General features: G+C 44.4%; 1 protein-coding gene across 5 annotated transcripts in view; it reads right to left on the bottom strand.

The window, feature by feature from the left end:
• FBLN2 (fibulin 2) overlaps positions 1 to 21,183 on the bottom strand; it is a 90,511-nt gene that overhangs the window by 25,673 nt on the left and 43,655 nt on the right. For all 5 annotated transcript variants that reach the window (XM_039710233.1, XM_039710238.1, XM_039710237.1 and 2 more), the window contains 2 exons: positions 3,834 to 3,945; positions 2,361 to 2,490 (listed from right to left, as the gene is read on the bottom strand). In XM_039710233.1, the coding sequence (XP_039566167.1) occupies positions 2,361 to 2,490; positions 3,834 to 3,945 (242 nt within the window). The remainder of the gene's footprint in view (positions 1 to 2,360; positions 2,491 to 3,833; positions 3,946 to 21,183) is intronic.

The following is a 21,183-nucleotide window of genomic DNA, read 5'->3' as shown; positions in this document are numbered from 1 at the left end:
TATCTTTTCAAATGAATATTAAAAAAAAAAAAACCAACCAAACAAAACCCTAGCAATAATGAATTGTGATCATGCTAGAAAAGGGAAAATTCCTCTTGCCATCCTCCCCAAATCCAGAACCCTCAAATTCAAATTTTATGAAAAAAATTCTCTTTTCTGCTTTTTCTTTTGTTTTAGCTCAGTTTTGTCACCTTCAATATGCAAAATAGAAGTTCAAGATAATACATGTTTTTACTGAAGTACTGTAAAATATGCAATATTTGCCTTGAATAACCTGGTTTCTTTCCATCATAATTTGATTCGCAATTTATCCCATGTGCAGCCATGACAGAGAGTATTAAATCAGTCATGCATCTTTGGGCGCACATATTTTCCAGGTGAACAAAACTGTCTCATTTTCCAGTGGAAAAACTTGTTGCCTGAAAGTTCCTTCTAAAATGCAAAAATTGGAATGCCTTGACTTTCTGTTAGCTGCTTTTTGAACTTCCTAGGGATTCTACAACTGATTTAATAGCAAATATGACTGTTTTTACCTTGCAATTGAGAAAGCCACCTTGACAACCGTTCTTTGGTTCACAGCTTTCTGCATTCCCCTCAAAACTATCTTAGCTGGAATTCTGCATAATTGGATTTACCATGGTGGAGTCTCCATCCACTAGGAAAAATCCCTAAGCCTGTGCTTTTTGTGTTAAGAGTAAATAACAATGAAAGCACCCTAAGATTAGGTTGATTTAGAACAGGCTGAACTCCTGGATCTGAAAAACCAGCACTACCACATCCACCTTAAAGCAAAAGGTGAAAACAATAATGCCTGAAGAACTACAAATGTTTGTAACCTGGAGATAAAACCCTGGCTTTTGGCAAGATAGTATAAATATCTTGCTGGGTTTTGAGGCAATTAATGAATCTTTCCACATTCCAGACAAACTTTTTTGATTTATGCCACAGGATTTACTAAGAGCAGACAGATCAGAGGAAACACCACTATGGACCGTCAGCATCTTCTGCCAGATCCCCTCTGAAACAATGTTTAACCACAATAAAATTAGAAAACCTTTCTTGTAATACAAAGCATTAGAAAGCAGTACAAAGTTGGATTATTTTGCATTACAGCAGTACATACTGTAATGCTAAAGTAATATGAAGTCTCAACAGTCTCAATATTTATTGATTTTTTCAAGCAGTAGCTGCAATGACTCAAGAGCTAAATGAGCTAAATAGGTGAGCAAAGCTGTTAGTAATTTTGCTGTCTCAGATGGTTTATAGTAAAGGAAAAATCCCACTGGAACTGGCATGAGGAACCATTCCACGAGAATATTTTGTCACTGGTTTCAGCTCAGCCAGGAATGATGGAGTTCTCCCTCCCCACCTCTGCCTGAGGAATGGCATGTGTAATCAGGCTGACTCCACAGCCTGGCTCTGCCTGGCATGCAAACAACCCCTGGTGAAAACCTAAGAATAATAATTCTGTCACATTTCAGACATATTAATGTCTTCTCCCAAATGCACAGATTCTCCTTTTACTCTAATTACAGACTTCAGACCCAAATTAGCAATGGTTCTGAAGATGACAAATCAGCACAGCTAATTAACCCTTAAACCCTGCAGTGGATGTCCACATTCCCTGCTTTTCCAGTGAACAATTATCTGAGAGAATCTGCTATGTAAAAGAACAGATAGAACTAATCAGGTTCCTGCTGAGCCCAGGAAGCTGCACTTAAGCTGAGCTATAGCTATGTAAATTATGATCAGAGGGAAATGAATTCTGAAAGGCACTGTTCTGGTGAAAACAGGACAAGAGAGCTGCTGAATCTTCAAACTGGTTTAAATTGGTTTGGCTCCACTGGTTCTCATAAAGCAAATCTCATTTATCTAAGTGGAGGCTGTGGCTCAGGATTTGTGATTTGTGCTGTCCATTAACGGGTTGCCTTTATTGATGAACAAAAGCTTCCATCATCATCTAAATGCTTGTTCCTCTAGTCCAGCATTGTGCAGAACTGGGAAATGGGGCTACAATTCAACACTGGAGCCAAGCAAAGCACCCAGTAATGGGCTTCACGTTATATCTTCAATTAAGTTTTGCCCCATCATTTTCTAAATTCTTCTACACTATAGATATAAAAACTAAAATGGACTTTTCAGCTACTTCCAAAGCGAGGAAGCAAAAGCAATACAGCCAGTTAGGTCCACAAAACGGAGATGGAAATTAATTAAAAAAAACATTACTGCAAAGTTTTAAAAGGGGCTGCAAACTGAAATGCAAACAGCACCATTGCACTGCCACATTCCTGCATGTTCATCTCAGGAACAGCTGCCTGCTGAGGCAGGAGGACACCTTACACACGCACAGAGGAGCTCACCTTGTAGGAGGAGCCCGTGCAGGGGTCGCTGTCCTCGGGGCCACACGTGTCCCCCTCCTTGGCGGCCACCATCCCGGCCAGGCAGCTGTTCTCCCTCACCGTGGACACGCAGCACTGCTTCTGGGCAATCCTGCAAGGGCCAGGCCAGCGCTGTCACACATCCCAGGGGCAGGGCTCCCCAACACCCCCTGCAAATGTCCCACGGCCACCTCAACTACCCCACTCGTCACACCAAAACGTGTGCAGAAAACTATCCTGGCAGAACAGGAACTAATTTTTTTAATGAGCATCCACTTTGTATGTATGCTCTGGATCCCTGGCAGTGCCCAAGGCCAGGCTGGACAGGGATGGAGAGGGGCAGGGTCACCAGATCTGCTCACTGGCACAGCTCCCACTTGCAGCAGCAAGATTTTGTCCTTGCTTTCCAACATCTGAGGCCGCATACTTGAATACTTTTTTACATAAAATGTTTTCTTTAGACGTAATATTTATGGGCAGGCTTATATTTTTAAAACAGGGGCACAACTGAAATTTTACAACTAAGACAACTGAACCCCTGATCTCTTACTCCTTTTAATTCCAGCAGGTTCACAGGGACTGAAACATTTAGGATCTGGCTTTTTCATCTACAACCAGCCTCAGATGTGCAGGTGCAACTCATTAATGTACTGGATTTGCACCTACTTAGGCCGAGGCTGGAATTTTTAATCTGCCTTTACTTCACAGACAGTTGGTATGCGTCAGTTTTGCCACGCCAGATCCCAGCAGGGAGGATTTCAATCTCCCAGTAACTTCAGAAATGTGCAGTGATACTAAATTTGATAAAAGGGATTATGCCGAAGTTTTTCAATGCCGGATCAGTCTTCCAGAATGTGAGTCTGGAGTGAGTTTGTCCCCATCCCTCCCCAAGGGCTGCTCCAGGCTGGTGGGCAATGGTCCAGGTTACCCTGGAATGGGATGAACTGCAGCTCGTGGGGTGCTGGTCCAGGTTAGCCTGCACCCATCCCGGTCCTCCTACCATGCAGAGGGAACCTGGCTGCCTCTCAGCAGGGGCTGCTGACACCAGCAGCAGGATCAGGGTATGGTGCCCCCTCCAGCAGAACCAGGGGCCACTTACAGAGCAATAAACACATCCCTTAATGACACGGACAATCATTGCACTTGCCAAGCTCTGCCCTCCCATTTAACTGCAACTCCACAGAGATAGGCAGAAAATGGGAAACAAAAATCTGTGCTCTGCTCACGGGAGAGACAAAAAGAAACCTTAAAAAGCTTTTGTTTATATTAGACTTTGGGCAAATGGAGGGGGAAATTCTGGTTTCTAATTAGCCATGCATATTGCCAGTCCACAAATAATTCAGACAATGAATGACACTGTTTCCAGCCTCCTGGGCATCCCACGAAGTACATTTGATTTCTTCTCAAGGGCTACTCTTTATGCTAACCAAAAATGTTCTGTTTTTCCTTACGTACCTGCAAATATCACCATCCATGCCACTTACAGGGATTTCTGTGCACTCCCCGTTGTCTATAGCCCACTGCTGGCCAGCTCCACAGCAGCTCTCAATCAACTCCTTCGTGGAACCTGTACGAAGCACACACACAGATTTTTTTTATTATTATTTTGTATGGAATGGATTTAGTTTAACTCTGCTTCTTAATTGAGAAGATCTTTAAAATAATGATAGTTCAGGGTGAGGTTTTTCCCTTTATTTCCACATTTTATTTGGTTATAAGGAAAAAAAACCAAAGAGACAAGTGATACATAAAACATCTCAACATGACCAATCACTTGGTGATGTCCTTCGGGGCGGGGGGGGGAACAGCAGAAGGAAATTAAGAGTTTTAAATGCTATAAATGACATAAATGGTTTGAAGAATATTCCATATTTAAAAACTCTGAGCAAAATCCTTGAAAAATCATGCCTGGCCACTTGGTGCAAGCTGATTTAGTCATCATGCTGTGGTGACTGTGCCCTCACTACACGGGCTCGGTTAGCATAGCGTGCCCCAGCCTTGCACAGTTCAGCTGGCTTAAAAATACAATGAAAAGGGTCTGGGAGCCGTAGCTCTGGCTGTGAAACACTGGCACTAAGATGCAGTAAGAGAGATGGGCATGGAGAATGCTGCTCTAGCTCTCAGATTTGGTTTCGCAGATTTGCACCCAAGATGTAAACGTGCAGGTTGCAGTGAAATAGGATTTTTCTGGATCCTCTACAGCTATTGCACGGACTTGTTCTCTTCAAGCCCCTGGGGAGGAACAGCCCAAAGCAGACCTGCAGGTGCAGGGGGTTAATGACCAAAGCCACTTGTGTCTTCCATCCTGCCCAGCTCCTGTTCACACACCAGGGCAGTGGCACCACAACAATCTGCACATGGCCCCCGGGCTACACAATGCTTTCATTTTACACAACACATTAACAACATTAAGATATGCTTGAGTCCTGAGAGCTGAATTAGGTGTAAGAGTTGCTTTGTGACATTGGAGGGTTGATCTATGCAGTTAAACTGGCAGGAAATACATCCAGTTCCAGATAATTACAATACATTGCTATAAAACAGTGAAATTTTAACATAGTTCTAATTCACTCCCTCAGTGGAAACTCAATTCATTTTACCAAGTGCTGAAATACATTTGTTGCTCTTGCTGGAACATGAAAATAGAGTAGAATTTAACTATCTATATTGCAGTAATCTACATGATTTATAAATCAACTAAAAGCGAGTTACTCATTCCTCACTGAAGATTCAATATCAGATTGCTCTACTGAAGTGTCATACTATTAAACAGTCATATTTGCAAAATATATTGCCTTTTGCTGTGATCTTATGAATAATTAAACCCAGAATTAAGTTAACATAAAATAAACAAACTACTGTTTTTTATCTTCAGGAATTTAAAAGAACCTGGAATAACTCATATTAGGACTCACACACATTAGCATGGATTTATGATATTTTAATTCCCCATTAGGAAGAACAAATATATACAACTAAATACATGCACAGGTCTGGGGATCACAGAGGTTCTATGCTGATAAGAGATTTTCAGCTCTGGGTGTAGCAGACTTTGAAATACAAAAACATTCAAACAGAGCTTTGTTTATTTGGGGCTTCCAGGATATTAGCAGATTTAGAAGCAGATTTGCATCTGCTCATGGAAAACAAAGTAATTTTGTTTCAGAACTCTATAATCTTGGGCTTTTTTAATATATATATATATACTGTGTGAATCTTTGATAAAGTCATTTCACAACCCACCTGCTAAAAGATAATTTGCTATTTATAGATGTCTTCACTAAGGAAAAAAAGGTAAATTATATCAGGGTGCACTTGTTTGCAATTCAGAAACTCACCTTCTGCATTTATCACTCTGCATCAGTCTGAAGACAAGAACTACAGAACATTTTGGCCTAATCTCAAAAACTGGTGTATTGTCTTTTAAAGACACTTAGAAGTTAATTCAAATATTTTGAATAACACTTTTTCCTCAAGAGAATTTTAACTCTTCCCTGCCTGTGCTTTAAAGTTTTCTCAGTGCCTGATCCAGCCCGGAGCAGCAGCGGGATGGCCTCAAGCTGACCCAGGGACACATCCAGGTTTTCCATGGTCACATGATAGCCACGTAGCTTTTACATGCTAAGAATTTCAGCTTTCAGCTAGAAAAATCTGCTGTGGGTGGGTGTGTGTATTTTAAAAAGTTTAGTTGCAGCTCAAACTGAGAAAAACACACAGTTAAAGGCTACTAAATTATTTCCTCCCACTGTCACAGGGAACCATAAGTTTGTTAGAGCAGCAAAGGAGACAAAGTGGATTTTCATAAATTCCCCTCCCCTTTTTCCTTCCCAGTGTTCACAAATTATGTTTCCAGAGTGAAAAATCACCAGCCAGCTCTAGAAGGTCAAGAAGGGATAGGGTATCTCAGTTTCTTGCCAAAGCTTTTTTGACACCGAAGTTACCCTGATTTCAGCTTCACCTGAATTTCCACTCAGACCACTTCACACCTTTAACATCTCCAGTGTGCTTCCTCCCATTCTCACTTCGGGTCTGCAGCTCTGCAGAGCATTTGCATCGACTGAATAACTCTTGTTATGCAAATGCCCATTCTTGGAGCCAGCAGTCCGGACTGAGCTGTCAGCAGCTTTATCCATCATTCCCTTCCAAGTGGTTCTTTTGTCTCAGCAGAAAGACAGACAAACCTTAAGACATCAGCACTTCCTCGATGAGCCGGGTAAAGCCCTGGCACAGGTGCCCAGGGCAGCTGGGGCTGTCCTGGATCCCTGGCAGTGCCCAGGGCCAGGCTGGACAGGGCTTGGAGCAGCCTGGGACAGGGGAAGGTGTCCATGCCATGGCAGGGGTGGCACTGGATGGGCTTTAAATCCCTTTGCACACAAACTATTCTGTGAGTCTACGACTCCTCACAGGATGGGAGCAGCAAGGACTGACCCATCACACCAACCAACCCACCCATGCACAAGTGGACAATTATTTCCCTTTCCACTAAAATTACTCCAGGAGACACGACATTAAGGAGTCTCAGATAGCAACTTCAACTACAGAGAGACCCAAGTACGGCAGGCACAGTGAAGGCCTGGACAGAATCACCTGACTTCACCAAAACCAATTATCTATAAGCCAGGGAAAGCAGAGCACTGCATGAATCACCAGGAGGATCAGGGTGTCAGGCAGAGCACTGTCAGCCCCAGGCACTCACATCTCTTCCCTGCTGGCTTTAATTCCAGCTGTTAATTGCTGGATCAGCAATCACATGGGAGAGAGGCAAAGGTCATACTCCCAAAACTGAGCTGAGCTCTTGCTGTTATAATGGAACTTCCTATTCCATTCCTACACCTGAAGAAAGTAGTTTGTCTTCCCCAAACCCATAGAATTTACATTTACATCCAGCACATACACTTAACAAGAACTGGAGAAAAATAAGTTGTACTTCCTTATCAAATACCTGCCTGACAACATAAAACAATATATTATGAAAAATAATGACAAAAACCTCACAGAACAACTTGTGGGAGTTCTTAAAATACTGAAGAATAACTGTTTCCAGTGGGTCTTTTTTCTGCTCCAATCTCTTCACCATTTAAAGCTCTAATAAATAAATTACAAAGTACTGTAGCTTTACCCCTTAACAGGTTGTCATTTCCTATCTTATCAACAGCCTGAGAGGCTTTATTAAACTCCCTCCTTGAATTTCACAACCTAGGTGTGCACTGTGACATGTTCTCAACTTGGTTTATCTGGGATGGCTGGGAAGACATTTTAATGAGTAAGGTAAAGAGGAGAAGAACATCTATCTTGGCAAAGATAGGGGAGGGGAGAATGACAGCACAGCCCCAAAGCCAGCTGCTTTCACTCCAAACTGAGCTATCACTTACGTCAGTGGGGCTGGTTAAGCTCTCCCAGGACCTGTTCCCAGATAAATGAGCAGAGGGTTTTACTCTGAGCAGGTTCCTGCAGGCTCCTCCAAGTGCCTCGCTGTTCAGGACGTGTCTGACTCTAAATCTCCCTGAAATGAGGGCAGTGCTGGAATGTTTCCATGACCAAACCACAGTTAGCTCACTGCTCGGGGTGGGGCATTAGCCCACGTGCTCTCCTCAGTCTTTGAGGCTTCTCTCATTGGAAATGATGGAAAAGCAGATTGCAGGACAAATACAGGCTGAGCTGAGCACCCAGCACACACTTCTTGGATTCAGTTCAGTGCCTAATCCTTTTCCACCACCCTCTTCAATTCCTGCCTGCCATGCCATCACCACAGCACTGTAAGGGAGGCTCATCACACTTGGAGCAACCTGCATTCATTTTAAACCTCACACAGCAAAGTGTTTTTCTGTGCTCTCCTCCATCCTCTGAAGGCACCCGCATCTCTTTGGGAATCCATCCCACCACTCATCCAGGACAAGTTCCTGTTATATTGCCTTCACTCCTTGGGAAGCATCTGCTTTCTATTTCAACCTGAAAACATTCTGTTTCCTACATTATTCTTTTTTCATAAATTCTTTATGCTGGCTTGCTTGGCAAAACATAGAGAGCTGTGTCTGCCCCAAGGCACAATGAAAAACTGGATAACCCAAGCTGAACATTCATTTTACTGTGCACCATACAGTGGAGACATACATCAACATAGCTTCAGCCAGGCTTGTTTGGCAGATTTTGTTCAAAGTGTCAATGAATAGCAACCTTATACTCCCTCTGGCTTTAGTTCTGGATAGTCCTTGTAAGTCAAACTTGTATTACCTGTGGCAGAGGCCAGATAATTTAGACAATGTTTGGTTTCTAATGTTTCCATGACAACATCCTTTATTAGATCCAGGTTGAAAGAAGGAGGGGGGGGGACAACTAAATAAATTCTTTAACCCTTTTCACCAACTACAAACCGAAGCAATTCCTATGCCTGCTGTTTCAGAATGTGTCTCATTTTGCTGCATCCTTCTGCCGTGGAGTTTGAAGCAGAACGGTTCATGCACAATCATCCCTCTATCTGTTACAATGATAACGCAGAGCAGGCAGAATGTTTCTTGCCCTTCAGCCCAGTCTTGGCTGTATTTTCCCCCTCAACCCTCCTTCCTCAGATATTGCACAGAGTATATTTATGCTGGCTATTAACTTTCAAAAGAGCTGAGGCTTTGGAAAAGCCTGGTTCTGATTATCCTTGTAATTCCTGTCTGAAGAATTTTATCTTGGGGAGAGAAAGCTCTTTGCATGATCTGTTTTGTGGCTAGGTAGGCTCCTTTCTTCAAAGCACCTCCACCAGTCCTGTTTAATTTTAAAGTTAAAATTTGGAGGAATAGTGTTAGTCAGGGAATGTGGTCAGGGACTGCCTGTCAGAGTGCTTGGGAAAATTAGGCAGGATCACTAAATCTGCTGCAACTCAATCACTGAGTAAGCTAAGCACTTCCAGCATGTTCTTAACCAATTACAAACTGAGCTGAAGTTATAAAGGTAAATAAATTACAAAAACAATATTCCTTCATCTTAAAAAAATACAAAGGCAACAAACATAAGCAAATAGATGTGTGTGTAAGGTCTTCATTTAGCATACATGCTCCCCTTATGTCTGAGTGCTCATCTACAGAAAATGCATTAATTTCACCATTACCCATTCACACCCACACACTGCAGTGTTAGGGACAGCCATCCATTAAGACACGTTTCTGCTTTAAATTTTAAAAGTTTAGCAGTGAAAAGGGTCTTTGTTTAGGACTGGGAGTGTTGATCAAGGACAAGCCAAGTTACTGTGCCATTTTAAAGCCCAACTGCCTAAAACCACTACACACACTTTAATCATGCAATCCATATAAATATATTATTCATTCTCAGACCAAGCACACGGAAATTGTATTTTTGTTGAAAGCCTGAAGGAGGATTGTACATTTATATCTGAACCACACCTGATTTGCTGGGACACAGACTGCACTGTGCACACCCTGCCAGGGCTAACACAGGACAGGGACTGCTCGTGGATGCTCTATGGAGCCAACCCCAAAAGTCAAACATCCTTCAGATTGCTGTTGTGAGCCTTTAGGGGTTTGAGTTTTGTAACTCTGGCAACTGAAAATAAAATCCCCAGCACCTGCCCAGTGCTCAGTCTGCTTCCACCAGTTCAACACACACAGCACAGGCTAAAAAACACACAGCCCCATCTGTCCTCCAGGAGAACCCACTCAGAAACTGTTCACAGAGAAAGTCTCTAATCAGTTCGGGGTTGGTGGGGAAAGGGGAAGCCGAGATTTTCATTTTCCTCATGACCAATTCACCCAAAGCAGAAAAACTGTAAAATTCATCACAGGATTGCCCATGACTGAAAACATGGGGCAGATTCACCCCCTGACTCAGCTCAGCTGCTGGTGTCAGCTTGCCTGCTCTGCCACATAGCTCAGCACAGCCTTCAGCCACAGCACGAGCCTGCACACCTGGAGAAGGCAAGAACAGAGAGGGAAGGACATGACAGCAGCAGTCAGTGACCTGAACAGCCCCCGGAGTGCTCCTGACTAAGTATGTGCCCTCCAGCTCTGTTTGCCTGAGGACTGCTGACAAAAGGATTCTGAATAGCAGAGGAAGGAAAAATCTGAGTTTCATTGAGTTTCTAATTAGTGAGCAGGGATGCTTTAACTGAACAGAAGAGTTGTTGTAGAGCTCCATCTCCTTATTTGGGAGCCATCCAGGATTCCTTGCCTGTCCTTGTCAGGTTTATAATCGTAAATTACATTGTTCCTTTATTCTATGATGATGTTCTGAAGAGATCTCTCATTTCCTCAGGCTTTCCTTTATGAAGTTTTGTAATCAGGGTTTGGGCAAGAATTTCAGCAGTATTGACTGTGGCCTAGGGCATTTCCTGGATTAATGACAGGCTGGAAGAGCTGATGGCTCCCAGTTCTGCCTTGATCCAGTAACCCCAAGGAGGTTTAAACTCTCCAGGATGCACCCAGTGCCAGAGCAGTTATTGTGAAGGAATTTCAGTGGGACACTTAAGTCAACAGCAACGAAACAAGCCTCCTTTTATCCCTTACAGAAGTAGGAGGAAATACTAATTTGAATGGGCTGATAATGATGTTTAGATTGTTCCAGGGGAATTTAACAGCTCTAGCAGGAAGCACAGCAGGAAATCTCTCCTTTGCCATGCAGCATGCCTCAGAACCACAGATGTTTGGAAAGAAGGGGGTTTATTTCCCTAAGAAAGTGTGGTCTGGGGTAGAAATTAGGCAAATTGAGTTTTTAACTTGTAAATGAAGCACCTTGTTTGATGCTGTTAATGTGGATACACACAGCAGGGATTGGGTGCAGCTCAGTGTAACCCCACAGCACACCAAGAGAAACACATTCACATGAACTGTTCAATTCCCTAAGTCCTTCCTCCCTGTCGAAAATCTACACCACTCAGATCATACACAAAATTCCTACGATTTGTTTCAATTCTACCTTCCTAATTAAAAGTAGTGAGTACCTCATGTATCTGTTCATCGGGATAAATGACACTCCTGTAATACCTGCCAGCACTGCTACTGAAGTCACCTTCAAACAAGGCAACACTTGAAAATAATCATAAACTACAGCACAAGTGGATGTTTTCACCTAAAGCTGGGGCTTGACCCTGTGCCCCATGGAAGCCTACAGACACTGCCTGCTTCTTTACCAAAAATTCAAGCAGAAAGCCCTTGAATGCAGAATCACAGAATCCTTAAGGTTTCTGTGGAAAAGACTTGAGATCAAGTCCAACCATCAGGCCAGCGCCACCACCACTAAACCATGTCCCACATGCAGCATCCACACCTGTTTTGGAACACTTCCATGGATGGGGACTCCACCACTGCCCTGGGCAGCTTTTTCCAATGTTTGACAACCCTCTCCATCAAGAAATTTTTCCCTAATGTCCAATCCAAACCTCCCTGGCACAGCTTGAGGCCATTTCCCCTTGTCCTCTCCCTTGTTCCCTGGGAGCAGATCCCGACCCCCTCCTGTCAGGGAACTGTGGAGAAACAGAAGGTTCTTCCTGAGCCTCTTTTTCTCCAGGCTGAGCAACTCCAGTTCAGCCTGGGGTTGTTTATACATAGAGTAAATACAAACATATTAACATTAGTCCAGTCCTTAGTGCAGCAGCGCTGATGGAGCTCAGGCACGTGCTGGAGGCCACTGCTGAGCCCAGTCCTGCCGAGGCACAGCAAGAACGGGTGGGACAGTGCTTCCTGCAGGGAACAGCCAACAAGCAACAGCTGCACAAAGCTTGAAACAGTCAGGAGGATGCTGATCAGCATTTCAGCCTGTGTCTGTCTCTACAGAAGCTCTTTCAGCTGCAGGGACAGTCCCAGTCCCTCTCCCCGTGTACCCACCACTGCAGCAAGCACAAGCACGGCTGCAAGGACAGAGCTGGCATCAGGCTCTGCTCAGATTCCTCCTGCTCTCCTGAGCAGCCAGAGGCGGACAAATGTGCTCTGGGGTTCCACACCCCACATGCAGAACCTAAAACAGGCACAAGCTAAACCCCAGCTGCAGCTCCATCTCCTGCAGTGCACTCTGGCTCACATTTCCTACTTGGACAACTCAGGCTGCAGCCACTTGTAAAGGAATTTACATTCCCAATCACATTCCAGTTTGGAATCAGAGATGAAGAGAGAGAAAAGGCACTGACTTGTGAAAAGCTCCAACTATGTGATTTAAATGTGTTTTGGAGCATTTGGGATAAGGCAGCAAATTCTACTGAAGGGTGGAGGACTCTTCATCTCTCCCAGAAAGACTCATTACTGTTACTTTCTGCAAGAGACACCTAAAACAGAGTAAAGGAAAATATTAAAAGCGGCAGAACTTCACATACCACTTCATCAGAGCTTTTCCAAAACCTCTAGTCTTTATTACTTGTGTGTAAATAAGTAGAGTGCACTTCTCAGTTTCTCTCTTTTTCAATATTCAACCACACGCCAGGAAAGCGACGTCCATTCCCACACAGCACTTGTGCAAATTATAAGTGAACAATCAAAATATCAGGATGGTTGAATTTTGAAGGTTTTTACCCAGGTCTCTAGTTCAGGATGCTAGCAGCTCAGGATGAAAGTAAAGCCTCAGTGCTGCCCAGAGGCTGTTGAAAATAAGTTCCATATGAGGCCCTTTGTGGTGATGCAGCAATAAGAAAGGAACAAAGTGTCTGGATACTTAAAGGCAGACAAGTCTGGACATTGCTGGAAAAAGACAATAACTTGCTGAGTCATCAGCCAGGAGAAGGGATAGAAGTGGTTGGAACACTGGGCTCTGGGTGCCTGAGAGGGTCTGGAGCACCACCAAGTTGTGCACACCCACACACACAAGGACAACACTGAGGAAGGCCACAATACTTCACATTTTTCACAGAATTTAATTCAATAACACAAAATAGGTCTTTCCTAAACTACTCCATAGAAACAGGTCTGTTATAAACTACTCCACAGAAGCAGGATCCTGCATACTATTTGCTCTCTGCAGCAACTGTTACAATTTTGACTTCTTGCTGCTGAGATCTATTTTGGTTTTATTTGGGTTCAGCAGTTACACCTTTCTCTGCTGTGTCTGCAACCACAAATGGATGTGAAATGGATCTTTAAAAGCAAGATACAAACTAGGGAGCACTGACAAGCAAACCCATGATCTCAGTAAAGTGCCAGTGGCATCCCCTCATTCTCCTCATCAGATGCAATTTCTACCTATTAACCTCCCAAAAGTCCTCTTGTCCTGAGAACCAGCTCTGACAAACCAAGCAGCACATCCTGCACATCCCAAATGGGACCCTGGAGGCAGGAAAAGACACGAGTTCCTCTGAGAAGCACTCTCCTTACCTGGGCCAGGCTCCAGGTCACATTTACACCCACTAAGCCTCATCTCAAAATCCAATCCCTGCCAGGGGAAATCCTCTCTAATCTCAGGAAAACTCAGACCCTTTGAGGCTTCGGGGGTGAAACTGCTGCACTGCAGACGTGAGCTCTGGCACCACGGGCTGTCCCCTGACACCCAGGAGCTGCCACAGCACTCCCCAGCCTCCCCTGCCCCATCACCCCTGAACTCCCAGAGCCCAGTGGGAAGCACTGGGAGCAACGTGTGGGGTGCCATGGACAGGACAGCACGTTCTGGGCAGGGGCTGGGCACCAGCCAGACCCCTCCCTGCAAGGAATGCAGTTTTCCTCATCAGGGGAGCGGAAACTTTTCAAAGCTCAGCTTTGAACTTGTTGCTTCTCCCAGCCAACAAACCCTGGTGGTGAACTGTCAGCTGTTTCCCAATCACTGCAAGACATCAGCTTTCACATGGAGCAGAGCCACATAGTGGGGAGAGGTGAGGGACTGCTCCCTCCACTACAGAGCTGGAAATACAGCTCACAATCTGACCTCTCTGCCACTCCGTAAATCTGCAATGAGAAAGAAGAGGGGTGGAGGGAAGGTGAGGTGTAAATGGTGATAGCAGTGTATCAACACATACCCCTGCAGTGTCTGCAAACCAAAACAAAAGCCTGAAACCCTTCTCACATCAGATAGGTGACTCCTTATAACAATTTGAAGCAAAGTCTTGACATTTTCAACACATTAATGTTCTGGAAGGCCACTGACCCAAGCAGCACAAGCTGCAGGTATCTAAGATGCATTTTGATTTGAAGGATTTCCACTCCTTCCCATAGATCAGATAAAGCTTTCTGAGGTCTAACTGGCCCTGTGCCTCTGATGTTCAGCACAAGGTCATGGGAGAAGGTTTTTCCTGTAACAGCAGCACAGTTGAAGGCTGAAGTTGCCAGGCAGGGGCAGCTCCAGAGCTGTGGGACAAGAGCTGGGAGCTGTGCTCCCTTCAGCAAGGGTTAGGACCACCCACAGAGTGTACTGGCAAGGCTGCTTTTGGGGAGGAGTTGTTTGTTTATAAACTCAAGTAAAATGTGCTGCAACCACATTATAGTGAAAGATTGGCTATCTGACAAAAGCCAGTATAAACGGCCCTTGGGATCGCAAGCTTTCTAGGCAATTTGTTACCAAAGCTCTCATAAAAAACATGAGCATTCCATTTTCAATAACAGGAAAGGGCCATCCACATCTTCCAGGTTAGGACCCCTCTCTTCAATCTTCCTGTGTGAGGCAGATTGCAGGGGTGTCACACAGGGATGGCCCACAGCGACAAAAGCAGCAGTGACCCAGCTGCTGGGACAGACAGGAGTAACTACAGCAGCTTTATAGCACTAACAGTGTCATCTGTGTCCAGCTGGAGTCCTGCAGCTCTCACCCTTGAAGATTTCCCTGTTTCACTACTGCTTTTCCTCTCTAGAGTCCCTTAGTCTTCTCCCTTTTCTACCTACACACATTTTTTCTTGACCCTTTTTCCTTATCTCCCCCTCAAACGCAATCTCTTTTCCCACGCCACTTCAGGAAATCTAAAAAAACCCACCAAAAACAAAAACAAAATTAAAAAAAAACCCCAAACAAACAAACAAAAAAACCAAACTAACAAGCCAAAAACAAAACCAAAAAAACCCCAAAAACAAAACAAAAGCAAAAAAACGCCAAAAAACCCCAAAACCAAAACCCAACCAAAAAACCAAAAAAAAACCCCAAAAACCCTCAAAAAAAACCTCCCACACAAAACCACAAACAACCCAACAACCCCAAAACAAACAAAAAAAACCAAAAAAAAACCCCAAAAACAAAACAAAAGCAAAAAAACGCCAAAAAACCCCAAAACCAAAACCCAACCAAAAAAACAAAAAAAAACCCCCAAAAACCCTCAAAAAAAACTCCCACACAAAACCACAAACAACCCAACAACCCCAAAACAAACAAAAAAAACCAAACAAACAAACAAAAAAACCCCAACCAAACCCTAACAAATCAATTTCCCTCCAAGTTAGGACACAAAACAACAATCCAACAAGGCCACCACTACTGATGCTACATTTCTCACCCAGTCTGCCTTTCTCAGCCCCAAACCTCTGTGCACATCCACTTGCTGACTCGGCAGAGGTTCTGCTTTCAGTCAGGAGCAGAGCTCAGAGTGCTCTCCCAAGTGCCATGAACCAGGAGCTCCTGTTCCACAGGTCCTGGGGGAGAGCAGATCCCTCATCCTGCTGGGGAGCAGATCCCTTATCCTGTTTCAGAGCAGACCCCTTATCTGGCTGTCCTGCTGATGAGCAGATCCCTTGTCCTCTTTCAGAGCAGATCCCCATCCTGCTGGGGAGCAGATCCTTTATCCTGTTTCAGAGCAGATCCCTTATCCTGCTGTCCTGCTGAAGTGCAGATCCCCTATCCTGCTGGAGAGCAGATTCCCTATCCTGTTTCAGAGCAGATCCCTTATCCTGCTGGGGAGCAGATCTCTTATCCTGTTTCAGAGCAGATCCCCATCCTGCTGGAGAGCAGACCCCCATCCTGCTGGCAGCACCTGCACATGCTGTGTCTGTGCTGCAGCACCCCACTGCACAATTCTTGTGTGCAGCCTCCAGAGCCAGGGGATGGAATCAGAGTAATACAGTGACACTTGCACTGAGTCCATGCAATTGGAATAGATCTCATTCCTGTGCAGTGGCTCGTTGACTTCTCAATGACTTCTAATTCCCACAGTCAGCACAGGAACTGACTGGCACTACAACCCAAGAGTTAACATTTCAGGAGCCGGAGAGAACATGGAAACCTGAGTTCAGAGCTTCATGGATTCCCAGCAGTGTTAAAATGACTTATATTTACAGTGCATGCAGTGCAAAGCACCACTGCCTCACACAGTGTAACCATTTCTGACTGAAGGCTAATTACTTTTCCTCACCATCATCTGTTAAAGTTATGACCGGCACAACTCCATGCACTTGAATAGTGGAGGAAAGTTATTCCTTTAGGAAGTAATGTTCAATACTGAACAGAGTGAAAAGAAGCCTCCTGAATACAATTCTGCTTTCCACATCCTTTTATCTCTACCAGTGTTGCCATGTTATTGTTGCCTAATTACCTGTGAGTGGAAAAACTGCTTAGCCACTTCCAGCTTTCAGCTTTTCCATGTCAATTTACAAAGACAAAACCAGGCTCAATGACATCAACTGTCACTGAGAATTAGTCATAAAAAAGGGTTTTTGGTTTTTTTGGGTTTTTTTGTGAACCTCTGTACAGTAGACTTGGTACATAAAAACCAACTGCAAATGAGGAAAATCCACTGGCATTTAAACACAGATTACAATAGTTCCCAAGAATCAGCAACTGCCTTCAAACAAAATCACCCCAAAAGCCCAAACTGTCCTGTTCTCTGCCAGCACCGTGCAGATCCAACTCAAACAGAAACATCATGGACAGGTAAAACTTTCCACATGCTATTTCCACAGAATAGCTCTGAAACACTTGATGTGTTTAAAAAGTCAATTAAATTTGATACGTTTGCTTGATATGTTCGCTAAAAGGAAAGACTCAACCTTTTTAACTCTTGATGTAGTATTTTCCCAATCCTGTTTGATGCACAGAAACAAGTTCCAAACTGAATTCAGGCACTGTGTACCCAGCACCATCCAGCATCAGCCCTGCAGGAGGAATGCAAGGGATCTGACATTCTACCGAGCTATAATCACTTATAATTGTTTTGATTGGTAATTGCAGGTACAAGTCCAGTCACACCTCCACAAATGCCCAGCCTGTCCCAATTCCTCCACACTGCAATGCATCCCTTTTCTAGCAACAATTTTATGACTTTAAATTCTGAGGACAGACATCAATTAGAATGGCTTCAAGCTGAGGATGCTTTCCCTTCAACATGGTCATAATTTAAATCCCAGCAGTTTAACTTGAAATAATCTTTCTTTATGCATATCTTGAAAATCTCCTCAATGCCTTAAGAAGTGTTTTGGCTGTTAGCAAGAGGTATCATTCCCATTTCTAAAGATATGTACAGCACAGCTCAGGTCATCTTCACATCAGACAGATCTCAGATGACTTTTTCACCTCAGATAAACAAATGGGTTCATCAGACATCACCTTCACAGAATAATTTTTTATTTTTCAAAGCAGGACCCAAGCCAACATGCATTTTTGATATATTTTTAACTGTTTTACCTCTTAATAGTGGTAATCTTCACTTACCAGAGCTGGTACAATGCAAATTCCCCCTTTGAAACCTTCTTCCCCCACATAAGAAAAAGGTGATTTTTCAAGTTTTACAGAATCACAGAATAATTTCAGTTGGAGGAGACCTTCGAGATCACCAAATCCAACCCCTACCCCAAAAACCACATTCATTTTCTCTCTGTAGCTGGCAGGATTTGAGGAATGCAGGGTGCAGGGATGACGGCAAAAGACAGAAGCGTGGCAGGGCTGGTGTCCCCTGGGCTGTGACAGCAGCAGGGAGGGCCCTGCTCCTGCAGCCAGCGAGGCCAAAGCTCCCGGTGGAGTTCCTGCTCCGCGGCACTCCCCGGAGCGATGCCTGCCAGCCCTCCTGCCAAAAGCCTGGCCAGTGCCAAGCCACAGGGAGGGGAGGCTGCAGCCATGGCTCTGCACAGCAGTGCCAAAATTCCCTGGAGCTGCGTGGCTGGACACACCCAGGTCCTGGGATGACCCTCCAGCTTGGAATGGTTCCCAGTGCTGGTCTCAGGGCAGAGTGCAGCCCCTGCCAGGGCTGGGGACACTGCAGGGCCCCAGAGCAGCCCACACTGCTCCTCCAGCTGGGAGGGGGCCAGCAGGTCAGCCCCTCCGCCCTGGAACTGTCCTTCTCAGCCATCCCAGCTGGTGCAGACTGTGTGCATTGTTTGCCTGATTTATCTGGGTCCATCAGCATTCCCACCTCCCTGAGACCTGGCTCAGCCAGCTCCAGCTCACAGGTATGAGCACTCTCAGTTAGGATTTGCCCCACACAGGTATGAGCACTCTCAGTTAGGATTTAATGCCACACACAGGTATGAGCACTCTCAGTTAGGATTTAACGCCACACACCTATGAGTTTATTTCAGAACCAAGAACCCAAGAAAGAGGCCAGCCATGTGTCCTGTTTGATCCACTTTCTACAGCTTAACCTGACGGTGTGAAAAATGAAAATCTGCCTTGTCTCATTGCACGTGGCTTTTGAATGACATTCCCGAGGAATACATTTGTAAATAAATTATAATTGGAGTAAACTGAAGGATAAAAAGGCTTAAAACAAAGAGCAATGCCCTGGCAAGAAGCCAACAAAAAGGAAGAACTACACCTACTGCTTTCTGACTTCCTTAAGGAATAGATATTGACCAAAAATCCCCCACACTTTACATACTGCTCTGTGTTTCTTTGAAAATATCTAAGAATTTGCACTGCCAAATATGTCTCTTTTTGTAAAACAGAGAGGAAACTGCAATTACTTGCCCATTTCTATCTCCTTAACCCAATACTCATTTTATTCCTATTTCCCATAGGATTTCACAAGCTGCAAATGAGGGAAGTGAGTTTTTTACCTGTAGGGATTGATGCTGTGCATCGTAACCCAGGACCCAGAGGTAAGTCATTTTGTGTACAGTAATTGTTTGTAGAAAGAGCAGCCTTAAAACTGAATGGCAGCTGAGTTAGGGGTGCTGAGTACACTTTCCATCACCCCACTCTCTGTTCCATAAGCCTCATGGCAGCTTCCAGCCCTGTGTGATGAAATGCTGTTGGCTTTCCCAGACTGGAAGAAGAGAGAATTAGCTTTTCCTTTTCCTCCCTGGCTGAAGAGGAATGACCTTCCATTTGAGCATGCTAAAGTGCAGGCAATTCCCACAGCCCTGTGCAGGCCTCCCTGCTACTCACTGCTCCCTCAACCCACATGTTATCTACTGGCTTTGCAGCAGGGACTTTTAATTGTCAATTTCTAACTAGAAAAAGCAAAAAAAAAACCCCCAAAACTAAAAGCTGTTGGGGGACCCCACTGGATCAGCACTCAGATTCTCCTCTGTTCTTCTGGCTTTTCCCCTTCCACATGGTGTGTGAAAGAGAAATGTCCCACAGAGCTGCACATCTCTAAAACAACCTCCAGTCTCATACACTGTGTTCAATTCAGAGCCTGGAGGAGGAACACCAGCTTTGCCTGGCTTTGAAATCCCGTCCCACAGAGAAGCTTCCAGGCTCTGGCAAAAGGAACAAGGAATCATTAAGACTGGAAAAGTCCATCAGCCCAGCACCACCCTGTTCCCCATGAAGCCAGTCCCCAAGTGCCACATCCACACATGTTCTGGAACACGTTCAGGTGACTCCACCACTGCCCTGGGCAGCCTGCTCCCATGCCTGACAACTCTTTCCATGGAAATTTTTCCTAATATCAAACCTAAACCTTCCCTGGTGCAACTTGTGGCTGTTTCTCCCAGAATGGAGGAATTTCCTCCTCTCTAAGCTGCACCAAAGGAAATACAGGTTGGATATTAGAAGAAAGTTTTTTACAGAAAGCGTGATAAAGTTCTGCAATGGCCTGCCCAGGGAGGTGGTGCAGTCACCATCCCTGGGTGTGTTTAACAAAGCCTGGATGTGGCACTCGGTGCCAGGGTTTAGTCAAGGTGCTGGGGCTGGGTTGGACTTGATGACCTTAAAGGTCCCTTCCAACCCAGTGATTCTGTGATATTCTCTGATCTGCTGTGGAACCTGTAACACCCAGCACTGAGGGACTGAGAGCCCAGGTGCTGAATAAACCTCTTACAACTCTGCTCAGTTCCCTTCCTTCTTTTCAGACAACTTCAGCTGCACATATGCAGTGTTTCAGCAGCAACAAGTTAAATCCCAGCTAGTCCATCAGTTAATAAACCATTTTAATTTCCCACATAGAAACATCATGCTGCTCATTCTCTGTTTCAGTCACATAAATCCTTGTCACAGAGAAGTACCTCTGTTTGCCTTGGCCCTTGCACAACCAGTTATCACAGTGTCATAAGGCATCCCTAACAGGGAACAGTTTCTTCCTAATATCAAATCAAAATCTGCTCTTTTTCTAGTTCAAAACCATTCCTCCTTGTTCTATCATAATCTACCCAAGTAAAAAGTCACTATTCACAGAACTGAAAATCATTTAGGGGTTTGTTCTGGCTGTGTAAATTCCATCAAGCACCAAAAACACAGTAAAAGAAATATCTCCAAAGAGAAAGGTTCTTATCCTTCTTTTAGCTGGGGTATTTAAACTCAAGGTCCATTAAAACCAGTGGAAACTACCACAGCAGGCTGATACCTATCCAAGAGATAACAACTTCCATTTGTAAAAACAAAGCCCTGAAGTGACAACCCACAGTTTCAGAGTGATAGAGAAACCTGCTTATCTGCTCATTAAAAGACAATTCAGAAATAAATTCCTCATTCTGATGAACCAAATTACTAGCAAACAGAGAGCTATTAAATGCTACCTAATAAATCTCTGCAAGCCTCA

This window comes from Passer montanus, unplaced genomic scaffold, assembly GCF_014805655.1.
Source record: "Passer montanus isolate IOZ18808 unplaced genomic scaffold, ASM1480565v1 scaffold227, whole genome shotgun sequence".
Classification (NCBI taxonomy): Eukaryota; Metazoa; Chordata; class Aves; order Passeriformes; family Passeridae; genus Passer; species Passer montanus.
Note: the sequence above shows the minus strand (reverse complement) of the source record. Positions and strands in the feature narration are given on the sequence as shown.